Raw genomic sequence first — 24349 nt, 5'->3', positions numbered from 1 at the left:
GCCCTTCTATCAACAACATCCCACGGATCTTTTACCCGTTTACTCAATCCACATTTTAATAGATAGCATATTCATTCATAATCATTAATCTCTTCCTTCCTTGCAACCTTAGTTCACATCAAAACCCAAACATCCTCCTTCCAATGATTATTCAACCTCGACAAAAACTACAATTATAAAAGGGAAATGGACATTACCTTATATTTAAGTGATCTAACAGTCGAGCACTTTGAATAAACATGCCATGATACAAATGATCTCAAACCATAAGACAAGCAAATCAAACTTACTTTCTCAAACATTTGATCTTAAACTTTTAAATTCTTTATCCGATTAAAACCGCTAGGAACAGATGACAACCATCATCATCATCATCATCATCATCATCAAAATTGGCATAAAAGGTTCTATAATATGTCCACAGCCACCACATAAGTTTACAAACACGCAAACTCAAACTCACGAACAAAACACATATCAGATTCCAACAAAACACAAAATCAAACAAAACACTAACAAGTTCTTTTAACTTAACTTAACTTAACAACCACCACCTCTACCCATAACAAATTCCAACAACCAAACATAACCCAAAAAAAAAAAAAAAAACCACATTTTTTTCAAAGCTTCACTTCCCTATCAAAAATCCAACTGAACTTCATCTTCGGCCCCTCCTTCGCCCTCCCCTGAGCTCTCTCCTCCAGCCGCCTGATTCTTGGCGGCAACCCACAAACATAATCCTGAGCCTTCCGCCCTTCGCCGGATAATCCGATCAGATCCGCCACCTTCCACCGCCCGACTAAAAACTCCAAAATATCCGCGTAATCTTTCGCAGTGTAAACCCCAAGTCTTTGTGCAACAGCTGAGAAATGGTCAAACAGATTGTCGTCTTGACCGTCGTACATTAGGTGAGCCGGCATCGAGATTTTTTTGCGCATCATGTCCGCGAACGCGAGGACAGTGCCGTCCGGGTCGATTTCGAAGAGCTTTTCCACGATTTTTGTGTACGCGGTCTCGTGTCGTTTTTCGTCGGACGCGATTGTGCCGCAGATTTGCGCGAGTTTTACGTCGCCGTGCTCTTTCGCGTGGCGCGCAGTGTTGCCGTGAGAGACGAAGGTCGCGCGTTCTTGGAAGGAGGTGTAGATGAACCCGAGGTAGGGACTGTTTTCGGTACGAGGATCCTGTGTACGAAATTTTTTGAGAATTTACAGATGAGCAGAACAGTCCAAAACTGTTCATGGCCATACTAGTCCTTGAATAGTTTTCACCTAATCAAGGACTAGTTGAAACCGATTTCAGTCATGAAACCGGTTTCGGTCTAATTAATTAGACCAAATCTATTTATAATAGATTTTTGGTAAATATATTCGTAGTAACAAATTTTATATATATGAATATTAATTACAAACAGAGAGTCTGGTCCAAAATTGGTCTGGTTTTCTAAGAAAACCAGTCCTTTTAAAGACCAGATTAGTCTCCAGTCTCAGTCTCAGTCCAATTGTTTTGTTTTATTTTGTTTTCTCGAGTCTTTTTATGACCGTGGGCCCAACCCATTTTAAAATGAGTTTCAAGTCGGGTCAATTTTTTTTTCCATTTTTATAAGAATGTTTTGTGTGATCATTTAATAAATAGCATGACAAATTTTTAAAAGCCTAAAATATTATTAACTTATAGAGTTATGATTACAAACTACAAACACTTTCTAAATTCTGTTTGTGGTTTGTAACTATAAGTTATATAAAAAATTAATTGAATTAAAAATTTTATCCTCTTACATATTTTTACTAAATGATTATATGAAAAAAAATGTGTTATAAATTATAATATAATATAACTTACCATTCCTGAGCCAATAAGATATTGAATAGTCTTCTGTATCTGCCTCATATCGACCCTTCCAGAAAGGTAAAGATACGTATGAAGAAGATCACCATGTCTATTCTCTTCAGCAGTCCAAGCTCTAGTCCAAACAGCCCAAGGAGTAAGACTTGCCCCTGTTTCATCTCTAACACCATCTAAAGTATTAAGCATTGTTTGATAAGTAGGAAGAGCTTCTTCTGTAATCATATCTCCAACAAGAACAACAAAGTATTCATCAGGGATTTCTCTTGCCCTTGCTCTAAGTTCCTTCACTTGTTCTTCAAATCCTTCAGATGCAGGATCTGGTAGGAAATCCTGTGCTTGCCAGCATTTTTCAACTGGTTTTAGGTGAGTTAGTATGTTTTGCTCAGCCCATCCTTCAATGGATTTGAAAATTTCTATCTTTTGTGGTGGCATTGAGTGTGTCACTTGGACATGAACCTCTCTTGGTGGGGTAAAGGGCTTTTTCGTCTCAATCCTGTGTAGCACAAGTAAAGTAAATCAAGAACCCTACAAATTTGTCATCTTTCAGGGATGAATCTTTAATTCATAAGATTATACTGAAATATAAGAGTTTTTTGGGATATGGAAAATTGGAAACATCTGAGCGAATTGGAATTTGGAAATCAATTGATTTCAATTTGCGATTTTTGGGAGTGAGGGAGTATAAAATTGAGAAAAATCTCAGACATATGAATAACTGTAAACTACAGACATATAATCCACATGCAAATGTAAGAAATCGAGAGATGGAAATGGTGATAGATGAATATACACAAACATATCATCCAATGCGAGAAATCCACTGACGAAAATGACTGGAAAAAAACATAACTCCGCAGCGTCATCAATAAAAAATGTGCATAGATATCATCGAAATCACGGAACGTTATTGTCATATTTGCCACTTTAAATCTACTACTCGCGAATTGCATTTCAAATCGTATTATCACGAAAGCAACGCCATTAGTTCCGTACTCAAAACGAATTAATATACAAATAACTCATTTCACGCAATCGAATCCATCGAAACGTGAAATAAACAAACCGATTGGATTAAAACGGAAGGAAATGATACTCACTTCGGGGTGGAGGATCCGAGGGTGGAAGCCATGGCGAATTTGGGAGATCTGAGATTAGCCGTTTGAGGAAAGCCAAAAGAACGATATCCTTCCGATTGCAAGTTCACCGGAGTGATCCGAAGAGCCATCTTGATGATCTTCTTCTTCTTCTTCTTCCTTCGTCTTCCTCCTTTTTGGTGTTCCTGTGTGCTCTCGCAGTCGCACAGTTTTTCAGTTCTGTTTTCCTCCACACAAGTGAGAAAGAGAGAGAGTAGCAAACCCAAGGTTTATAAAGAATCTATTTGCCATATTCCACAATTGCCCTCGCGCTTCATTTTTATTTACATTTTCACCCTTGGATTTATTTTTTAATTTACGTTTTTGCCCTTGTTGTTTAATAAGCTCAACAATTTTTTTTGACCATTTTTACCCATTATTAATAGCAAAGTTATTAGGACAACCATTGTGGAATCTTGTACCACATGCTATGGATTGTGGTACCCTAGTAATCACTAATATTGGACTTATTCAAATTATTTTTCAAATTAGGGTCTTAAGTTCAATACATAAACAATAAAAATCCTATTTCTGTTTACACGTGGAGTAGGCTATTTTGAAATTCAACAATTATAATTAAAATCGAAATTAAATGATTAGTTGTAATAAAACGGTTTTATGCTTATCTAATCATATTATTTTGACTTTAAGAAAACTGATCAGATTTATCAAACAAGTAGTCAAACTAATACATCTATGTAGCTTTACATTGTTTTTTTTTTTTGGTGTTTTCTTTTGTATTAATAAAATATTTTGTATTTTGTCCAGCTTATTCATTTAATAAAATCTTTTCACCGTTCAAAAAAACTAATACGTATAGATGCATTAACTATCTGAAAGCATGTATAGATTCTCAAACCACTAAAAATAGCAATAATTAATTTATGGATGTTAGTAAAAGTTTGTATCAAAAAGTTTATAGCCCAACACCATCATACGTTGTAATCTTTTTTTGAAATCGATGGTTCAAGTTTCGTGATAAACATAGATATTACTAGTTATTAATTTAAAAGTATGATATTTGCTGGTTCATAAAAAGATAAAAGTTCATTAAGTATTAATTTTGATATGAGATTAGATATTTAGATTTGAAAAAATCAATCAATTTTTTTATAAATGTTAATTGTCAAGAAAATTAAGGATAAATTACACAATGAATATACTTTCAATCAATTTTTATATTAATTTTTCTAATTAAAATAAAGTATATTTTTTAATTGAAAAACTCGTGTTGACAACTTATGATAATTAATCTTTGAAGATCAATATATATATATATATATATATATATATATATATATATATATATATATATATATAGGGTTAGGTTCATTTGAGACCACCTATATTTTGTGAAACCGTGAGATGCATTTTTTAATTTTATTTTATTTTTTTTATTTTTTTTTATTTTTTTTTATTTTTTTTAGTTAATTCATGTTCCGAAAATAATATTTAAAAAAAAGAATTTTTTGATTTTTCCATTTATTTTGCATTTTAAAATTATTTTTAGAATATGTACAGTGTAATATTCTATTTAGAATATTTCACGTATTTTTCAAAAAAAATAGAATTTTTTTTTAATTTTTTTTAGTTAATTCAAGTTCCGAAAATAATATTTAAAAATTTTTTTTTTAGATTTTTCCATTTATTTTGCATTTTAAAATTATTTTTTAGAATAGGTCAGTGTAATATTCTATTTAGAATATTTCACGTATTTTTCAAAAAAAAAAAAACGGAATTTTTTTTATATTTTTTTTAGTTAATTCAAGTTCCGAAAATAATATTTAAAAAAAGAATTTTTGGATTTTTCCATTTATTTTGCATTTTAAAATTATTTTTAGATTTGGTCTCACAGTCTCACAAAATTAGAATGATCTCAAATGAACCTGAACGTATATATATATATATATATATATATATATATATATATATATATATATATATATATATATATATATATATATGATCGGGTAAGAAGTCAAATAATTATAAGAACCGCAAGAACAATTTTTGATCTTAAGATTGAAAAAATAAATTACTAGGATTTAATTTTATTTATCGTCAAAATCTCGCAAGATAATATGACATTTTCGCAATTAACTGTGAGATTTTGATAATTTCCGGTGAAGGTTAATTGTTTTGAAGGTACAAGTAACAAAAAAAATAAAAGAAAAAAGAAAAAAGAAAAGGAAAACTCAACTATGTTGCCTCTCCAGCAGCTGACACGTACCCCCACCCCACATGACAAATGTCCAGCCCTTATTAGCTGATGAGTTTTTTTTTCACCAGTTTAGTTTTTCGGCCATAGCTTTTTTTTCTTTAAAACCAAAATCTGAAAATCAGAGTTTTAAAATTTAATTTTCTACAAAATGAACACAATCATGAAAATTTGAATATATATATATATATATATATATATATATATATATATATATATATATATATATATTATTTTTTATATTTATAAAAAAACCCAGAAAAAAAATTCTCCAATAATTATAAAAATTTAAGGAATCCTTCTACTCACTATTCTAATAACTTTGTAAAAAGATTTTTTTTTTTTTTAAATAAGGTGTTTTAGATACCAAACTTGATTTTAAAAGATTAAAAGTTTTCAAAAAATTTTTGAACATAATATGATGCAAATAGAGATGATTCAAAATATTTATGATTCAAACATATTTTGATTCAATATGTTTATCATTCTTAACTTGTTATAATCTAAAAATATTTTGATTCTAATATTTAATGATCTTTAATTATTATATTTTTTGTGATTCAAAATTAAATACTTTAAAAATTATAACGATCCAAATGTTATATTGAACAAAAAAACTTTATTTAATTCAATATATTACGATCCAAACTAAAATGATCCAGATTAATATGATCAGAAAATATATGATGCATAAGATCGTTATTATTCAAAATTTTATGATCAAAAAATAATATTATTCAAAAAAAATATGATTGGAAAATATTATAGTCTTTAATATTCTTCTTGTTTAAAAATTTATAATTATTAAACATTAAAAATTCAAACCGAAATTTAGTTTAAAAATAAATAAAATAAAATAAAATAAACTCTACTGTCTTCAAGTATATAGTAAAGATATCAAAAATATAAAATAAATAAATAAATAAAAATGAAAAATATAAAAAAATATGAAAAAATATAAAAACATAAAAACCGAACATATATTTATTTAAGAAAAAAAATTAATATTTTTTAACGAAAAATAAAAAATAATAAAAAAACGAAAAGAAAAACTTAATAAATGAAAAAGAAAAGGAAAACTCATTTAAATGACGTTTCATGGACGTTCATCACGCATGATTATTCTCTCGAATCCGTATTACGTTCCATGCACGTGCGCTGAATGCAAACGCGTTACGACCAAGTAATGAGTTTGACGTTTGTGCTCTTGACGAAATGATTGGTGGAGAATATTCAGTCACACATTTATTTTGTCACAATACACATAGGCTTGCCGGTGGAAATGAATAACGGATAAACATGTGTTTTCCAACCAAACAAGTTTCCTTAAACTATGTTAATCATTACCTTAATATACGCAAAAACATTTTTTTTTTGTTTTTTTAGTTTTTAGAAAGCTATTTTATTGAAAAAGTATTTTAAATATATCAAAATTCAAAATTTTTTATTCTCTATAAATAGGCATCCATATTGATATAGTTTTAAGATAAATTAATTTTTTTAGAGCTTCAGCTATCGTTATTCATAACTGAATAAAAATCTGATTAAAGTACATTCGTTATTCACTCATTAATAAAACGTATGCTTAACTTTTTTTTATAGTTTGAGTATCGTTCATATATGAATATAACACATAATAAAGTTTTTTTACTTAAAATATATTTTTACATCATCTTTCGTCATATATTATATTTATATATGAATAAACGTGTATTAGTTATCGTCATATTTTATATTCATATATGAATAAAACATTTATTAGATTTTTGTTACAATTAATTTGCTGTTCATATATGAATAATTAGTATAAATGATACTTAAACTATAAAAAAAAATTAATCATATTTTTTTATTCATAAGTGAATAACGAATGTATTGTAGTAAAAATATGATGGATTTTTATTCAGTTATAAATAACGACAGATAAAACTATAAAAAAATAAAAATAAAAATTATTTTTCTTAAAACTATATCAATATGGATGTCTATTTATAGAAAATAAAAAGTTATGAATTTTGATATATTTAGAATCATTTTTCGATAAAAACAACTCCTTAAAAATTAAAAAAACGAAAAAACTATGCTTTTGTATATATATTAAGGTAATGATTAACATTGAGGCTAATTACTAATTTAGCCAAATTAAAGGGGTAATTAGCAATTTTTAGCCAAAAATTAGTAGATGGCCAAAAATAGCACACGAAACCGTAGGTTTTGAGATTCGCCTACTGTTTCGCCATTTTGTCTACTGTTTCGCATTTTGTATAAAAAAAATCATTTTTCACATACAAAACCATAGGTATTATATAACCTACGGTTTTCTCTCTAATAAGTACAGTTTTCCAAACCGTAGGCTACGGTTTTGGGAAAAAAAGCTACGCTTTTTTATCTACTATTTTGGAGGGTTTATCTACTATTTTGTTCAAAAAACTACCGTTTTTTTATCTACTATTTTGGGGGTTTTATCTACTATTTTGTCCAAAAACTATGTTTTGTTTTGTTTTTTTTTAATTTATTTTATTTTATTTTATTTTTTTAAAATACAGAGAATAAAAAAAAGTGTTTATATAATAACTTTAACAACTATTATGTTTAAATTTTAACAATTATTTGGTTTAAATTTGACTACTTTTTCGGTAAACTTGACTACTTTGTTATTAATTTGACTATTTTTTTTTTTAATTTGACTACTGTTTTGTTAAATTTGACTATTTTTTCGTCAGAGTTGACTACATTTTCGTCAGAGTTGACTACCGTTTTCAACATACTATATATATTAAGTATTTTATATTTTTTGAAATATTTCATGTTTTTTAAAAGTTTCTTCACTCTAGCTTTTTTTTATTCTCAAAATTAAGATAATGAGTTGTAAAGAGTATTTTGTATTGCTCATTACGGATGGAATATGGGAGTTTGTTAATTCCCAAATATCATATGTTTGGCCACCGGGATACAATCCGAGAATGTTTTATTTAGGTGTTGAATTTTATGAAACCACCATATACATCGAGTTTGTTCATTTGGTGAAGTGCAAGATGGATCTTCCCGAAGAATCAAAAGTCAGTCTGGCTTATCAACATCCATAACAACTCTATCTGTTATGAACACAACTTCGCTACCCTCCCCGATAGCATCCTTCAGCCTCATAAGGAACCAAGTGCAAGAGTTAACATTATTTGTCACCCCAATACCAAATGCTATTGGCGTAGTGTTGTTGTTTCCATCCATAGCAACTGCTACGAACATTGAATTAAGATAATCTCCTCGAATTCGAACATTGCCTATAAAAATGATTGGAAGCATGCATCCTAAGAATGCGTTGATCTATTTCATATTCTTTACAACACAATTAATAGTTTTTTAAGTAATATAAATCTTTGTAGCACAAAAAATAAACAAATCGCAAGTACATTACCACACATCGAATAGCGACAAAACATAGTCGGAACCGATCCAAAACATCGGTTTTGATTTAAGTGTAACTATCGGGATTTATACGTTGAATGTTGTGTAGGTAAACAGGCAAGTTGGTAAAGCTTTCTTCGTGGTCATTGTATGAGAAACTCATGTTTAGTGTTGACGAGTTAAACACAAAGTTAATGATAAGGATGATTTTAATCAATACCTATAAAATAATGGGGTAGTCAACACCTAGAAAGTAGTAGTCAAACGCTAGAGGATAGTAGGCAACACCTATAACACGGTAGTCAAATTACAATCATATGTCTGAATTTCACTGTATGACAAGACAACACATAAAGTAGTAGTCAAACGCTAGTGAATAGTAGTCAACACCTATAACACGGTAGTCAAATTACAATCATATGTCCGAATTTCACTGTACGATAAGACAACACATAAAGTAGTAGTCAAACGCTAGTGGATAGTAGTCAACACCTGTAACACGGTAGTCAAATTACAATCATATGTCTGAATTTCACTATACGATAAGACAACACATAAAGTAGTAGTCAAACACTAGTGGATAATATTCAACACCTGTAACACGGTAGTCAAATTACAATCATATGTTTGAATTTTACTGTACGATAAGACAACACATAAAGTAGTAGTCAAACGCTAGTGGATAGTAGTCAGCACTTGTAACACGGTAGTCAATTACAATCATATGTCTGAATTTCACTGTACGATAAGACAACACATAAAGTGGTAGTCAAACGCTAGTGGATAGTAGTCAACACCTGTAACACGGTAGTCAAATTACAATCATATGTCTGAATTTCACTGTACGATAAGACAACACATAAAGTAGTAGTCAAACGCTAGTAGATAATAGTCAACACCTATACAATAGTAGTCGAATAGCAGTATATAATCCCTTGACGATATATATTTACCTATCAAAACTAACAAAAATTTACTTCTCACAAACCAAAGAAATGACAATTTGCAATTGTGGGGCTCAAGGTATTATAAGGACCTAAAGAACTACCAACAACCCTGGATGGTTGTTTTACGCTTGTCCTAAAGAGGTATTTGGGTTGTACTGTAATTATTTATATTATAATTTTTTACCGAATATTTAAACAATATACATAATTTTTTTGATATTTATTTATCAGCCACCACAGACTGGGTTTATTTTTTGGGTGGATGAGGCAAAAGACAGTAATTCGATGATAATTTCTAACTTAGCTCGATCGAAGAAGAAGCTTCAAAGCAAAATACTGCATTTGAAGATAGCATTACTATTTAGTTGGATTTTCTTTTTTTGTGTAGTTGTCTACAAGTTGTAAAATATAAAATGTAATGTATGTTATTATTTGTAATGGTTTGTGTTTCCATCTATGATAACTTGTTATGCTATCATTTTAATATTGTTTTCTACTGGTTGTAATCTACATGTTTAAAAATAAAACAAACATGATTTATGGAATATCAAATATTTATTTCTTCATATACAATTTAGAATTAAGGAAGGGTAGTTCTAACATGGAATATAAAATAAAACAAACATGATTTATGGAATATCAAATACAATTTCTTCACATGTCGTTTCACTTGTAACATTTTTAAATTTACATCTTTTTTGGTCCAGTAATAACCTCAACCCATTTCATAATGAAACAAGTGAAACACGCGACTCCAAAAGAACCAATACGACCTATTATGTTAAATACATTCTTTGACATTAAAACACATCATAGGTATCTAGATTACGATACAACACTCAATCAAATAAAAAATTTGACAGTAACATAATTAGATTAGTAAACATAAGTAAACCAAATACTCTTACGGATTTTTATTTTGCTGAACAACCACTAATAAAAAGCAAAGATACAGATATATTACCTAAAAATAAAAATTAAAAGACATACATAGACATATATTCTACCTTAAAATTATTTCAACAAACAAGCAAACTATTAAAATATTACTCATCTTCTTCCCACATCGGAAACTCGTAAGGATACTCTTTTTTCATAGCAATGACTTCCGTTTTTTTTCTCCAAATAGTACTCACGAAGTTCTATTTCAGTCTTTAGCTTTCGAAAAATTTCTTCACTAGAGCGGATCGAACTCTCGGCAGATTGGATTTCTTCCCTAGTTCTTATAATCCAATTCCTTTTACGATGAATGTCATCCCAATAGTTGTCTAGAAGGTTTCGTTGGAAACGATAATCTTCAAAAGCCTTATCCACATTAGCTTCTCTTTTTATCAACACTTTTTTCACTTCCTCATCCATCTTCTCTCCTAATATAGGATGATCGGCGTGGGGAAGGGATTTGTTGAAACGTTATAGGAATTTGACTCCAAATGAGGCTTATCGTTGGACGTAGATGGCCAATTAAATTTTGCTAGGATCCTTTTCATCTCCTCTGATCTTTCTGTCATTTTCACGCTACAATTTTTTTGTATTGTTTCTTTGATTTCTAAATTGATAAGAAATGTACATTAAATATTACATTAAATAGTAGTCAACGGCTAGAAGATAGTAGTCAAAACCTATAGAAAAATAGTCACTCTAAAAAAATAGAAGTCAAAGACTAATATAAAGTAGTCAAAACCAATAAAAAGTAGTCAAATTACAATAAAGTCTTGGTACGATATGACAACATCTAATATAGTAGTCAAAACCTATTTGATAATAGTCTAAGCCTATAAATAGGTAGTTAAATTCTCAATTACATATACACACTTAAATGTATGTGTCTGAGATTTACAAATAATATATTAGTGGTTAATCTGTAACCCTCATACACATACAATCATGTCAACTTCTCAAGAAAAATGTGGTTGATGCCACAAGAGAAGCGCTTGCAAATGTTAACAAAAGAAGAAGAGATCAAGAACGAGATTAAAGGCGTTAAAGAAGATAGGAAACGATTGGATAAATTACAAGGCGATATTTGGTCTAAAATGAGGTCGGTTCAAGACAAAGAACGCGACATAAAAACTGCAAGGGCTTGAGTACGAGATGCAATTGACTACGCCAACAAAGAAGAGGTTAAAATGAAAAATATTCACAAAAACATACAAAAAATTACGACCGGGTGATTCAAGAAAAAACAAAATTTCCAAATGATTTTCCATACGTTTGAATTTAATAATTCTTGATTAATCAAGTAGTAAGTTTATGCATTTTTTATGAGTTTATCTATGTAATAAGTTTTATATTTGGTTGTTTATTATTAATATATATATATATATATATATATATATATATATATATATATATATATATATATATAATATGTAGTATTCTCTGTATAGTTTGGTTAAGTTTAATAATTAGGGGAAATTTTGTTAACTAATCGTCATCAAACAGTACAGATTGAATGTCACTAAAAACATACAACTCGGACTAACTCAAAATCGACTGTATAGAAGATCCATAATATATCATGGCCATCCTATAACGAAACTGAGTAGCAGCAACAACAGGTGCCATCGATATACCAATCAGTCGACCTGAAACAAACTGATCCATGAACATCAACATAAACACACCACACTCTCTATACATCCCTTCTTGTTGGGGTACGCCCGTAACATCCGTAACAGTGATGGATGCTTCCTGAACAGGCAAACCCATGTGGTTCCAATACTCAATTTCTACCAGAATGCAATCCATAAGCTCTTCAAACCGAACAAAATCAATAATCTTCACGGCGCCAAATAATCGGAAGCTGTCGTACAAATTCAATGTCAGCGTGTCCATCCATAACTCGCCAAGTACCCAATGATGTGGGTTGATGCATATTGGAAAGTAAATTTGTTTTAACACACAACTGTTGCAACTAATTACAATTAAATTCACTGATAATATATATTATTTCTTTACTTACACGGTCAACTTCCAGCCAAGATTTACATCCATCCAATGGGTCAAACGGATTTCCTGTTGCACTTCCTGCCCACTGGAACATCTCAAATCCACCAAAAAATGATGATGGCATGATTGTCCATCGAGCATCCTTCGGTCTCCGCTCATTCAAAAGCCTTCCTCATAGGTCAACATGCTGCATTTAAATTTAATTGAAACATAATTAGCCTATAAACTTTTTTATATTATAAATATAAATAAATGTCTTCATACCGCTTCATCTAAAAATCCCATTTCACTTGCATAAAAAAGCCGATCTCAAAACCTTGCTTTTATTTTTTCATTGTATAACCGATGTTTCAAAAAAAACAGCTAGTTTGTTTCCCATGTATAGAGTAGAAGCATTACAACCCGGATTCACATCCGGCTCCACTAAAAGTGCTGAGGGATCGCTGTCAAATACGGGGAGCGGTTGTTCGTTGTGTATTACCCCACCTGTACGATATGGGGGTCGCATTTTGAACCTACATTATATACGTAGTCAATAACTATCCATATAGTAATAAAATTATAGTAAATATGATTTTAATCATACTTACCGAAACGTAAGGAGAACTAAGATATTGAGAAGGTTTCAATTGCTTAACCGGACGTCCTTCTTTAACAACAGGCCTGAGTATATGGTTTTTCGCGTCCACAATGTCGCTAGCAACAACCTCCTTCTTTTTCTTTTTCTTCTACACAAAACATATTCATTTTTCGATATACTTTGAAAAAATAAAAAGTTTAATATACAAAACAAAAAAAAAACCACCTTCACGATTTGTTTTCTAGAATCATCCTCTGGTGAATTACCAACATGATCATCCTCGTTAACTCGATTTGATTTTTGTGGACTATATACCACATCCTCATTCCCCTACATTTAAAGAAAAAATAATTAATAAAAAGCTTCGTTAAAAAATTAAATAATACATCATATATATTTAAATTGATAGTAATACCTCAAAAGCGTCATTGAACAATTGTTCCAAGTCATCACCATCTCGAGTTCCACCTTTATTTTGTCAATCCTCGAATTTCTTCCTCCAAAGATTCAAGTCTTGCCATTATTTCTCGCGCGGTATTTTTGGTAATTCCACTGTATGAGTTCGCTCGGTAGACTTGGAAGATTGGCTGTTTCCACAACTTGTTTTTGACGAAGATGCCCCCTACATATATTTTTTCATATATCAATAACACTTGAAAATTTTTATTATACTAAATTATACTTTTACAAATTTATTTACATCATTTCTAAAGTTGTAGCGTACAGAAGAAGAGACTTCAGACGATTCACAATTCAGACTAGTAATATATGACAGATAATGTGGAGTGGAGGTCTCGGCATCTGAGGCAATCATCTTTTTTTCGGTTGATGCGCCTCGTCCTGATCAACATCGAAAAGATTGCAGACTTTCGCCCAAGTTAACCTCCTAATATGAAACCAGCGCAATATACGTAGATATAAAAAATTTCGTCGTATCGCACCATTTCCCCGGATTGCTGGAAACATCTCCCATATCCATATCTTGTAATAAATATACGTTAATTTATAAGAGTTAGCAATAACTAAAATTTTAAAAAATAAAAAATAAAAACCAATAAATTATTAAATATATTTTTTAATTAGTTAAATATACCTTCAAAGGAATAACAAAACCTAATAGTGTGTACACAATCGCTTTTGTTGGATGGTTGGACATATAATCCTGAAATTTCTTAAACATACCCAACAATTTAGGGTATGTTTTACTCCATAGATAACTCCTCAACGAGAACCTATATTATAAGAAAAAAGTATTAGTTAAATGTATAAAAATTAGTATTTCCACCACCCACAAATATTCCTTGGTGACTTTATCGTTAAGCTCATTTCCCAAAAAACCTTGATTGGGGATATATAGAAAAATGGCACGAACACCATCTTGAGCCGATATGGCATTGAACCGTTGATTCAAGATAAGAAGCTCTAAATCTTCTACAACTAAAGAAGTGTCCGTGCGATACGGGAAGACTCTGGACTGAAATGTATTTTCACCATATCTGTGTTTATACATGGTTGAAAATTCGATCATTGAGTTAGGACACCGACCCATGTAAAGTCCGATCACCAGGCAAAACTCCTCCGGCTCAAATGATAGCGTACGTCTAGAAAACCTAAAATATAGGCGTTCATCGGCATCCGTTTCAGCAGTAGGACGTAACATATGCAGTAACAGCCCATGAATAAGAAGTTCGTCTCTGGACTGAGCTGTTAAGTCCAACAAGTAACCGAAGCTAGTTGTTGAAAACAGATCGCGCACGAGTCCGTTCAAGCGACTTAAAACCTCATGCAATTTATGGCATGAAGCTTTGATAGATAAGTGACCTATCATCGATTTGTTTGGAAGCTACAAAATTAAATAAACATTAAGGTTAAATAAAGTTTTATAAAACTAAAAAAACCGATAAACAATTAGAGAAAACACACAATATATTCTATTTACTTTGTATGAAATACCAAAGGAAATTAATTGACTACATTTTTTTTTGTATTTTCTATACTACTAGTATACCAAATTTAGCATTGTACTTTCAAAATGGTGTGACATTAACATATTTTATAACAAACCCGAAAGTAGCAAAACACAATGTTATTTTATCAATACAATATACTTCAAAATATCTACAAATTATAAAAATAAAAACATTTTCAAATCAATAGTACATTGCTAATGTATGCTATAATTGAGACATAGAAAATAACATCATTTTAAACAACATGCAAACTTTGAATCATAACATACATACAAGGGATACAATCCTGAAAAATACGTTTAAAAATAACTTTCTTTTGAAAAATAATTTAAAAAATATATATAAAAACATAGGTTATTTTTTTGATAAGTTATTAAGAAAAAAGTCTAGATTAGTAATTTCTCTTTAACATAGTTTAAGAAAACATGTTTTGTTGGAAAACACGTATGTATTCCTTTTCCATTTCCGCTGGTACGATGAAAGTTTTTACGATAAAAATAAATGAGTGAAAGAGAATGATTCCCTAATTTTCAATTTTTTTTATTTTCTCAATTAAACTTTATATATATATATATATATATATATATATATATATATATATATATATATATATATATATATATATATATATATATATATATATAAAAGTTATGTGTACAAAAAGAACGTATTTACTGTAACGACTAGCATGACTAAGAATATAAATTTAATATCTTTAATAATGGTTTTCTATTAGTTGCATGCGGTCTCGTTTGTCACATACGTCATAAATAACTATTTGTTATATTTGATTCATATATTAAACTAGTGATAATAAAATATATTTTTATTGTTTTGAGTCATTAACCACACTCAAAAAAAACATTTTTATTGGGTAAAATGGGGAATTGATAGGGGTAAGAAGGGTAGAAATGTAAAAGGGACCAAATGGGGTAATTGCGTGAAGGGGGGAAACGGCCAAAGCCAAGCAAGTAATAAGGGGGTGGCCAACAATGCCAATAGGCAAAAGAAAATGACAACATATGTTACACTTGGTACCCTTCCTCTTTCTCTTATTTGCCAACTCACTCCCTCTGCTTTATGTTGCTTTACCTTGATATCATCGCCACTTATTTTTCTTATTTTTTAATGATTATTAATCACACCACATCAACCACATATTTTGGACCCTTCCCCACCAACTAAAATATTTTATTTTATGCATTAATGGTTTATTGTACCCAAAAAGTAAAACAATTAAGATACAATCAGATTGACCACAAATACTAGCTAAATCTAGCTCTTGCCAATAGCAGTTTACGATTTCTATTCTTGTTTAGATAGATTTTTTCGACTTGTGGTATTAGATATTTCAAATTTCAATAAGAATTTCAGGTTAAAACATTTATTATATAAGCTATTTAGTTATCTTTAAAAGAGAGTTTTCTCTAATTTAAAATCTTGAGAAGGAGACAAATTTTAGTTAGTTTCATATATGTTTTTCCATAAAAAAATTTAATATTTGTTATTTATTAAAACTTCGCAATATTCACAACAAAATACGTTATATGTTAGTGGGATGTGATTCGTACATAACAGTTTTTTGTTAGACACAATAATTTGTTCATTATAAAGTTATGCAATACAACATTTTAAAAAACCAATTGTTGTGCATGGAGAAAAATTATTGTGTACAAATTATCTCCCTATATGTTACCAAGTTATGAAATCCGTCGGCTCCATTAAAATTTGTTTAGCAAACTAAATAATTTTATCTGAAAAGCTAGATGATAGATGATAAATAGCTTATGAATCAATAATATTTGATGAAAATAGCTTATAAGTTAGATTATAATGTAAAATAACATAAATATAAAATTTCATAAATAAACATTTATATTTATAACTAAAAAATAGATATAATTAAAAACATAATTGGAATATTTATAATAAAAAACTTCTTCATGAGCTTATCTAAGGTTATATCAAAGTTACTTACCAAAAACTAGTTTATAATTTAGGTCACTAGCTAGTTTTGTTGTTTTATTAAACAATCTTAATAAGTTGGTTTATTTTTGTCAAATAAAACTTAATATATCTTTGTAGAAATCGATATTGACAGATGATTAATTGGTGATTAATCGATTGGCGGCCTTCAATTGATAACGATTAGGGTGTTTGACGAAGATTGGTTAAAATCGGTCAAACTTGGGTTTGGCAGTGCTCGGCGGTCATAAGCGGGAAATATAAAAAAAAATCTAATTTTTGAATTTTCAAATATTACACTAAAATTTTTAATTTTTAAAGTTTTAAGCTTTACAATTTTAAGATATTATCCTAAAATTTTAAAATTTTCAAATTTTTAAAATTTTAAATTTTGAAATACTTTTTTTTTTGGATAAATTAATCTTTAAAATAAATTTATTAATAATTTAAGGTTTCCGATTAATCGCCGATTAATCCCCGCCGAATCCGATTAATCGTTTAACGTTAGTCGACCGGCGAGCTACCGTTGGACGATTTTCAAAACCTTTCTTTTAGGTTTTCTTTCATGTTACATCAATAATTTAAAAAACATCAACAGCTTACCACTTAATTTTCACATTATAAAGCTCTATTTTGATTCGAAAATGCTTTTTTCTTTTTGATAAAATTTTTATGATTTTTGAAGGAAAAAATATTAACAATTTAATATTAGGAATGATTAAGGTTGTAACATCCCAAAAATCATAGGTAAAAATTTCATTTTTAATTCACCTAAACCAACAAATGTTCATATCAAAACATTCAAAAGTATGTCATAGTAAAATAGTCATCATAGTACATTCCCCCAAAATCATAAAAATGCGAAAAACATAGGTGGAAGCAGTGCGATCACAAAAGACTCTTTCCTTTCGAACCGGAAGTACCTGAAACCATAAGCATAAAGTTATAAGCACAAAGCTTATTGAGGTTCCTCAAGATACTATAACATCCCAAAATTCCAGATAAAAATTTCAGTTTTAATTCATTCCAAAACATCCAATAATCATGTCAAAACAACCAAAAGTGTATCATAGTGAAATAACATCAGAGTACAAAATCCCAAAATCACATAATGTAGAATAGATGGGCGGATGCAGTGCGATCAAGTCGGGTCCTTTCCCTTTGAGCTAGAAGTACCTGAAACATAAAATGGAAACCGTAAGCATAAAACTTAGTGAGCTCCCCCAAAATACCCAATATCATACATACATATCAGTTAAACATAACTGGGGCTATTTCACCCCCTTTCGGCCTCTTTCAACTGGTACTGGGTATATTTCACCCCCTTTGGGCTCTTTCAACTGTTACTAGGTATATTTCACCCCCTTCGGGCTCTTTCAACCGATATTGGGTCTATTTCACCCCCCCTTAGTCTCTTTCAACCGGTGTTGGGCATATTTCACCCCTTCGGTCTCTTTCACCCCTACAACTAGCATATAATCATAACAGCAAGAGTCACAGATACAACAAACATAGCAGGGAATATTCACACAGACAACTATCAATTTCTAAACATAATTCAGTGGGCCGACATTTGTGTCTTCGACCCATGAGTAGTGAAGGAAACTCACCTCAATCTAAAAGTAAACAAATCACACCCGGGCTGCTGAATCACAAACGCTTCTTACTAAATCACAAATAATAGAACCCTAATTAGCAATTAGGTCATTAACCCTTCCGAGAATCCAAATCCTAAATCCCGGCTTCAAGGGTAAATGGTTGTTTTACCCTTCCCTTATTGGCCAAACATACCAAGGCTCAAATCCATACTAGCCCAAAATCCAAAAGACACTCCATGTCCAATATAGGCCCAAATCCATAAAAGCCCAACTCAGAAGGAATCGTGGCCCAACGAGAGCCCAAAACCCTAAAGTCCAAGGTGACCCGAAATCAAAGACCCAATAAGGTTCCCAGGTGAGTTCGTTAAGCGTACCACCGGTACGCCCGATGTGATAGACTAGGGTTTCATCAGACCGAGCAGTTCACCATGGGGAGCCCCGATCCTGTTTGTGAAGAAGAAGGATGGTCGCACCGTATGTGCATAGATTACCGGGAGTTGAACAAGGTAACAGTGAAGAACCGTTACCCACTCCCGAGGATAAATGACTTGTTCAATCAGCTTCAGCGAGCATCTTGGTTTTCCAAGATTGATTTGCGCTCCGGTTATCATCAGATGCGGGTCAGTGGTGAGGATGTTCAGAAGACAACTTTTAGGACCTGTTATGGTCATTATGAGTTTGGGGTGATGCCGTTTGGGCTCACCAACGCTCCATCCGCGTTCATGGATCTCATGAATTGCGTATGCAGGCTGATGTTGGATCGGTCTGTGATGCGACATCTTGGTTTACTCCAAGACTCAGGAGCAGCACGAGCAGCACCTGGGGGAGGTGTTAGAGACGCTGAGGAGGGAGAGACTTTTTGCGAAGTTCTCCAAGTGCGAGTTTTGGTTACGCGAGGTGCAGTTCCTTGGTCACCTCGTCAACCAGAAGGGTATTCTAGTAGATCCGGCCAAGATCGAGGCTATGATGCAATGGCAGGTCCCGAGGTCTCCATTAGAGATTCGGAGCTTCCTAGGTTTGGCAGGGTACTATAGGAGATTCATCTAGGACTTCTCCAAGATAGCAGTTCCACTCACCCGACTGACTAGGAAGTCGGTGGTGTTTCGTTGTGGGCCTGAGCAACAGACAACATTTGAGACCCTCAGACAGCGATTGTGCGAGGCACCGATTCTCACCCTGCCAGAGGGAGTGGATGATTTTGTAGTCTATTGTGATGTTTCGATCACAGGGTTGGGAGCAGTGTTGATGCAGCGAGGGCATGTGATAGCTTATGCCTCTAGACAGTTGAATCCTTACGAGGCTAACTATCCGCCGCACAATTTAGAGCTGGGGGCAGTGGTGTTTGCCCTCAAAATTTGGAGATATTACCTCTATGGGGTCCGCTGTACCATTTACACGGATCACAAGAGTTTGAGGTACCTCATGGACCAGCCGAATTGTAACACTCGTAGTTTGGGTATGTAATTTTATTATCTTGAATTATAAATTTTTGCTGGGGGAACTCGACGAGTTGGTGCCTCAACTCGTCGAGTAAAGTCTTAATTGTTGACGCAGTTTATTGACCTAACTCGATGAGTCTGGTATCTGACTCGCCGAGTTGGTGCTGATTAGGAAAACCCTAATCCTCGCGTTTGGGAGCCTATTTAAAGACCTTTATAGCCTTCATTTGCGGCCACCTTGTTCCAAAGAAACCCTAGAGAGTAGAAATAGTGAGTTTGAGGGCAAGAGGAGGCTATTTCTTCATCTTTTGTGTGATTTTGCTAGAGGAAGAAGAGAGGATCCATCTAGAACGTGAAGAGGGCTTGGATTGGAGCTAATCATATTGAGATATTGTCTTTGGAGGTATAATTCTTTCCATTTCACGTTCATATGGTAGATTTCATAGTTTTAGGGTGTTTCCCTCATAATTTTATGTGATCTAGTAAGTATGAGGTCCTCTTTGGAATTATGACATCAGATCTGGACCATGAGTGGTCCCTAGAGTCATTATTTCCCAGCTTTTTGCAAGAAAATAAGCAATTGGAGACTAGGTTGCCATTTCTAGTGTTATTTCTCCATTTGAGGCTTGATATGGGTTGCATGCACGTAAAGGTTGCACCTTTACATGACTTTTGAGTGTTTAAGGGTTAGATCTATGATTTGGTTAAGCAGATCTGACCTCAGGAGGTTGTTTGAGCGAATCCATGGAGGAAACTCGCCGAGTCCATATGTGAACTCGACGAGTCGGACCAGGTTGCCCCGGGGTCTGACTTCAGTGGTGACCCGGTGAGTTGGGGGGTGACTCAGTGAATTCAGTGAGGCTTAGAAAGAAAAGAGCCTGTGGGACGATGGGACTCGCCGAGTCATCGTATGCACTCGGCAAGTCTGGTCAAATTGGACAGTTGACTTTTAAGGTTGTCAACAAATGAACCTTTGGGCCTGTAGAGGGGTAGAATGGTCTTTTACCCTTCTCGGGATTTGCACGAGAGAATTTCCAGTTTGTGAAAAAACATTTATTTGGTGTAATTTATTATTTTGACTAGACGGAGGCTAGGGCAGTATTTCTGATATCGAGATTTACTGAGATTCCCGAGGTGAGTCTTCTCACTATACTTTACCTAGAGTGGTAATTAGAATTATGTGACAGTGTATCTTGTATGCTATTTATGTGTTGTGATTTCTATGTGATATGCGATATGCATGATTCAGAGTTAGGACTAGTGGGTCCACAGAGTTATGGGATCAAGAGGGTCCCACAGAGATATTCGACTAAAGGGTCATCAGAGTTACAGCCTTGAGTGGATGATACGTGTTTATGTGGTATTTTGGGGAACTCACTAAGCGTTTATGCTTACAGTGTTTTGTGTATGTGTTTCAGGTACCAGTGATGATCGCGGGAAGGCGTCGGCATGATCTGTACACACTCGCGGAGTTTTTGCTTATGTGATTTTTGGGACATGTTTTTACTACGATGACATTGGATACATTATGAGAACGAAAAAGAGGAAAGCAGTGTGTACGATCAGTCAGCGCCCGGATGGTGATTTCCCAAAAATACCCTTACATTATGTGTTATGAGATATGTTATGATATGATATGCATGCTAGAGTAAGCTAATTATTCTTATTAGGACTAGAGTTGCCTGATTCGTGATGCCTTAGCCTAGGGAGATTACTGCTATGAGATGCTTGAGACTGAGTAGTTAGCAATGAGGAGCTTATGATAGCCTACCGAAGGGTAGCTTGTCTGTGCGGCAAGAGATAGAGTACTTGAGATATGGGATCCGTGGAGGGGGACTTGGAATGGATACTGATGCAGTGTGGAAGGTAGTATAGGGCCCGTACTAATGAACACCGGATCAGTGAACAGTCCAAGTAAGAATCCTTAGGATACTAGGGAGCAAGTAGGGTTGAGTTATTGAGTGCTAGTATGCTCGATTGAGTCTTTGATAATTTTTATGTTGTATTTCAGAGACATCATGGTTGGGACATGCCACAGGCCAGGGACTAGCTAGGGGGTGCGAGCGATGAGGAGCTCTGCCAGATGATTCATGATGAGGTGGCTATTGCCATCCGAGCTGAGATTCCAGAGATGTTCGGGTCTATCAAGACCACTCTGATTGAGAATTTTGATGAGCGGTACGCTGCTCTTACTAATGTTGTTGTTGCTGTAGCCACTGCAGCCGTTGCTGCTGCCAGGCCTCAGGGAGGTAACGCGTTGCTGTACCGGGAGTTCAACAACACGAAGCCACCAGAGTTCGATGGGACTCAGGATCCGATAGCCATGATGAGGTGGATCTCTGACATTGAGGGGTGCTTTTACACATGTTCATGTCCGAAGCATCTGAGGGTACAGTTCGCTTTGAACCAGCTTCGCTTGGGAGCAAAGGATTGGCTAAAAAGGACCAATTTTTATCACTTAGGGCCTCTCCAAACGTCTAAAAGGAAAACTTGTTTCGTCTAGGACTTCACATGCATCATCTTGGGAAATCTGGGGACCATAAGACCTTCATAAAGCTAGAATGTCTAGATCTAAAGCAAATAAGCATAAAGTTTCAATCTTTTTACCTTCTGGAGCTCTAATGGTATAACTTAACTTCAGATCTAAGGCCTTGCTTTCCTCCTCTATCTTCTTGGTGCAATAACTCCACTCTCCAAGGGTCAAGATGCACACTAACTCACTCTTCACACACAAACTAGGGTTTTGGGGCGTTCTTTGAGGTATGGAGGCTGAGGTAAGGCAAAAGAATGAGCCATAAGGGTGTTTATATAGTCCTAACCCCAAACATTAGGGTTTTTCACCTGACGTGAGTACGCCCAACGTACATGAGCGTACGCCCAATATACTAGGGCGCGCTTAGTACGCCCAACGTACCCTCATGTACACTTAGCGTACTCCCTCCTTGGCCTAAAGTTTCAACTTTAGTACTTATACTTCCGGGACTCAACATAACTTCTCCGAGGACTATCAAAGGCAATAATCAAAAGAAAACGGGTTTCGAAATATACCTGCTAGGTTCGGGGCATTATATAAAACTTGAAACTAATGATCAATTGTTGATATCAAATGCTAAACCCTTCATATATGATTTTTGAAATCTTCATGCAAGTTGTTGAATTTATGATCAATTTGCTAAAATCTTCATCTTAATTGCTTCTAAACGTGTAATCCGATAACATCAGGTTTATATTGTGTGAATGTGACAAAATCTTCACCAGCTTGTTATAAATTGATGATCAGTTTTGAAATTGATCTCAATCTTATGCTTATGATAGAAACATGAACCGTGAATCAAACTCAATGTTGATCTTCCACGAAGAATGTGAATTGATTTCAATATTGGGCTACCAAAACATGACGTGATTTTGGTACACTAATATAGATTGAGACAAAAAATTACTCGATAAATGTCTAAACAATAAATTTGACTAAACTACCACTCATCATCTAATTAGACCCCTTAATAATCCGTCATGTTTTATTTGCGAACCACGTGATTAATTTTGATCAAACGTTGAAAGTTAGTCCCTTTGTCTCATAAAAGCCAAATAGTCTCAAATGAACTTTTATATATATATATATATATATATATATATATATATATATATATATATATATATATATATCCGCTAAGTTGTTTGCATTTTAAGCTTACACTTGATTGATGATTGTTACTAACAAAAGAGATGAAGTGCTATGGAGTGATTGCAATTAGCACCCATTTATGTTTTTGGTTGTAATACATTCTAAACCCGGCTTGATCCTTAGACGTATTAGCACCCATTTATGTTTTTGGTTGTAATACATTCTAAACCCGGCATGATCCTTAGACGTATTTTGTATGTTGGATTTATGATAACTACTTGTACTTATGGCTTATGGCTTAATGTAAACCTATATCATATTATGTTTTAAAATGCTGAAATTTTTTGGGGGTATTTTATGTTAAATAGTCCGGTATTACAGCGATACCTTTTGCATCATAAATAAACTTATCTAAATTGGGCCTTTGCATTCCTCTTACGATTTTTTAGAGATAATTTTGGAGGCATTCAAAAGTTGAAAAAAAATCATTAGTATTTTTTTGGTTCAAGTATGCGGGTCACCATCCGATTATGTAGCAATGTACATTTTTTTTCTTAATCTTCATCTAATTTTTTAGAACAAAATTATATATATATATATATATATATATATATATATATATATATATATATATATATATATATATATATATATATATATATATATATATATATA

At 32.7% G+C, this 24349-nt stretch overlaps 1 protein-coding gene across 1 annotated transcript; it reads right to left on the bottom strand.

The window, feature by feature from the left end:
- Nucleotides 1-459: 459 nt before the first annotated feature.
- Nucleotides 460-3189, bottom strand: SSI2 (Plant stearoyl-acyl-carrier-protein desaturase family protein). The gene is made up of 3 exons (XM_078987412.1): nucleotides 2943-3189; nucleotides 1840-2338; nucleotides 460-1181 (listed from the first exon to the last, which is right to left on the bottom strand). Exons 1-3 carry the CDS (start codon nucleotides 3068-3070, stop codon nucleotides 621-623), a joined length of 1188 nt encoding a protein of 395 aa, XP_078843538.1. The 5' UTR covers nucleotides 3071-3189; the 3' UTR covers nucleotides 460-620.
- Between the last annotated feature and the right edge of the window lie 21160 nt (nucleotides 3190-24349).

The sequence above is a fragment of the Lactuca saligna genome, chromosome 1 (assembly GCF_052625555.1).
Source record: "Lactuca saligna cultivar CGN05327 chromosome 1, ASM5262555v1, whole genome shotgun sequence".
Taxonomy (NCBI): domain Eukaryota; kingdom Viridiplantae; phylum Streptophyta; class Magnoliopsida; order Asterales; family Asteraceae; genus Lactuca; species Lactuca saligna.
Note: the sequence above shows the minus strand (reverse complement) of the source record. Positions and strands in the feature narration are given on the sequence as shown.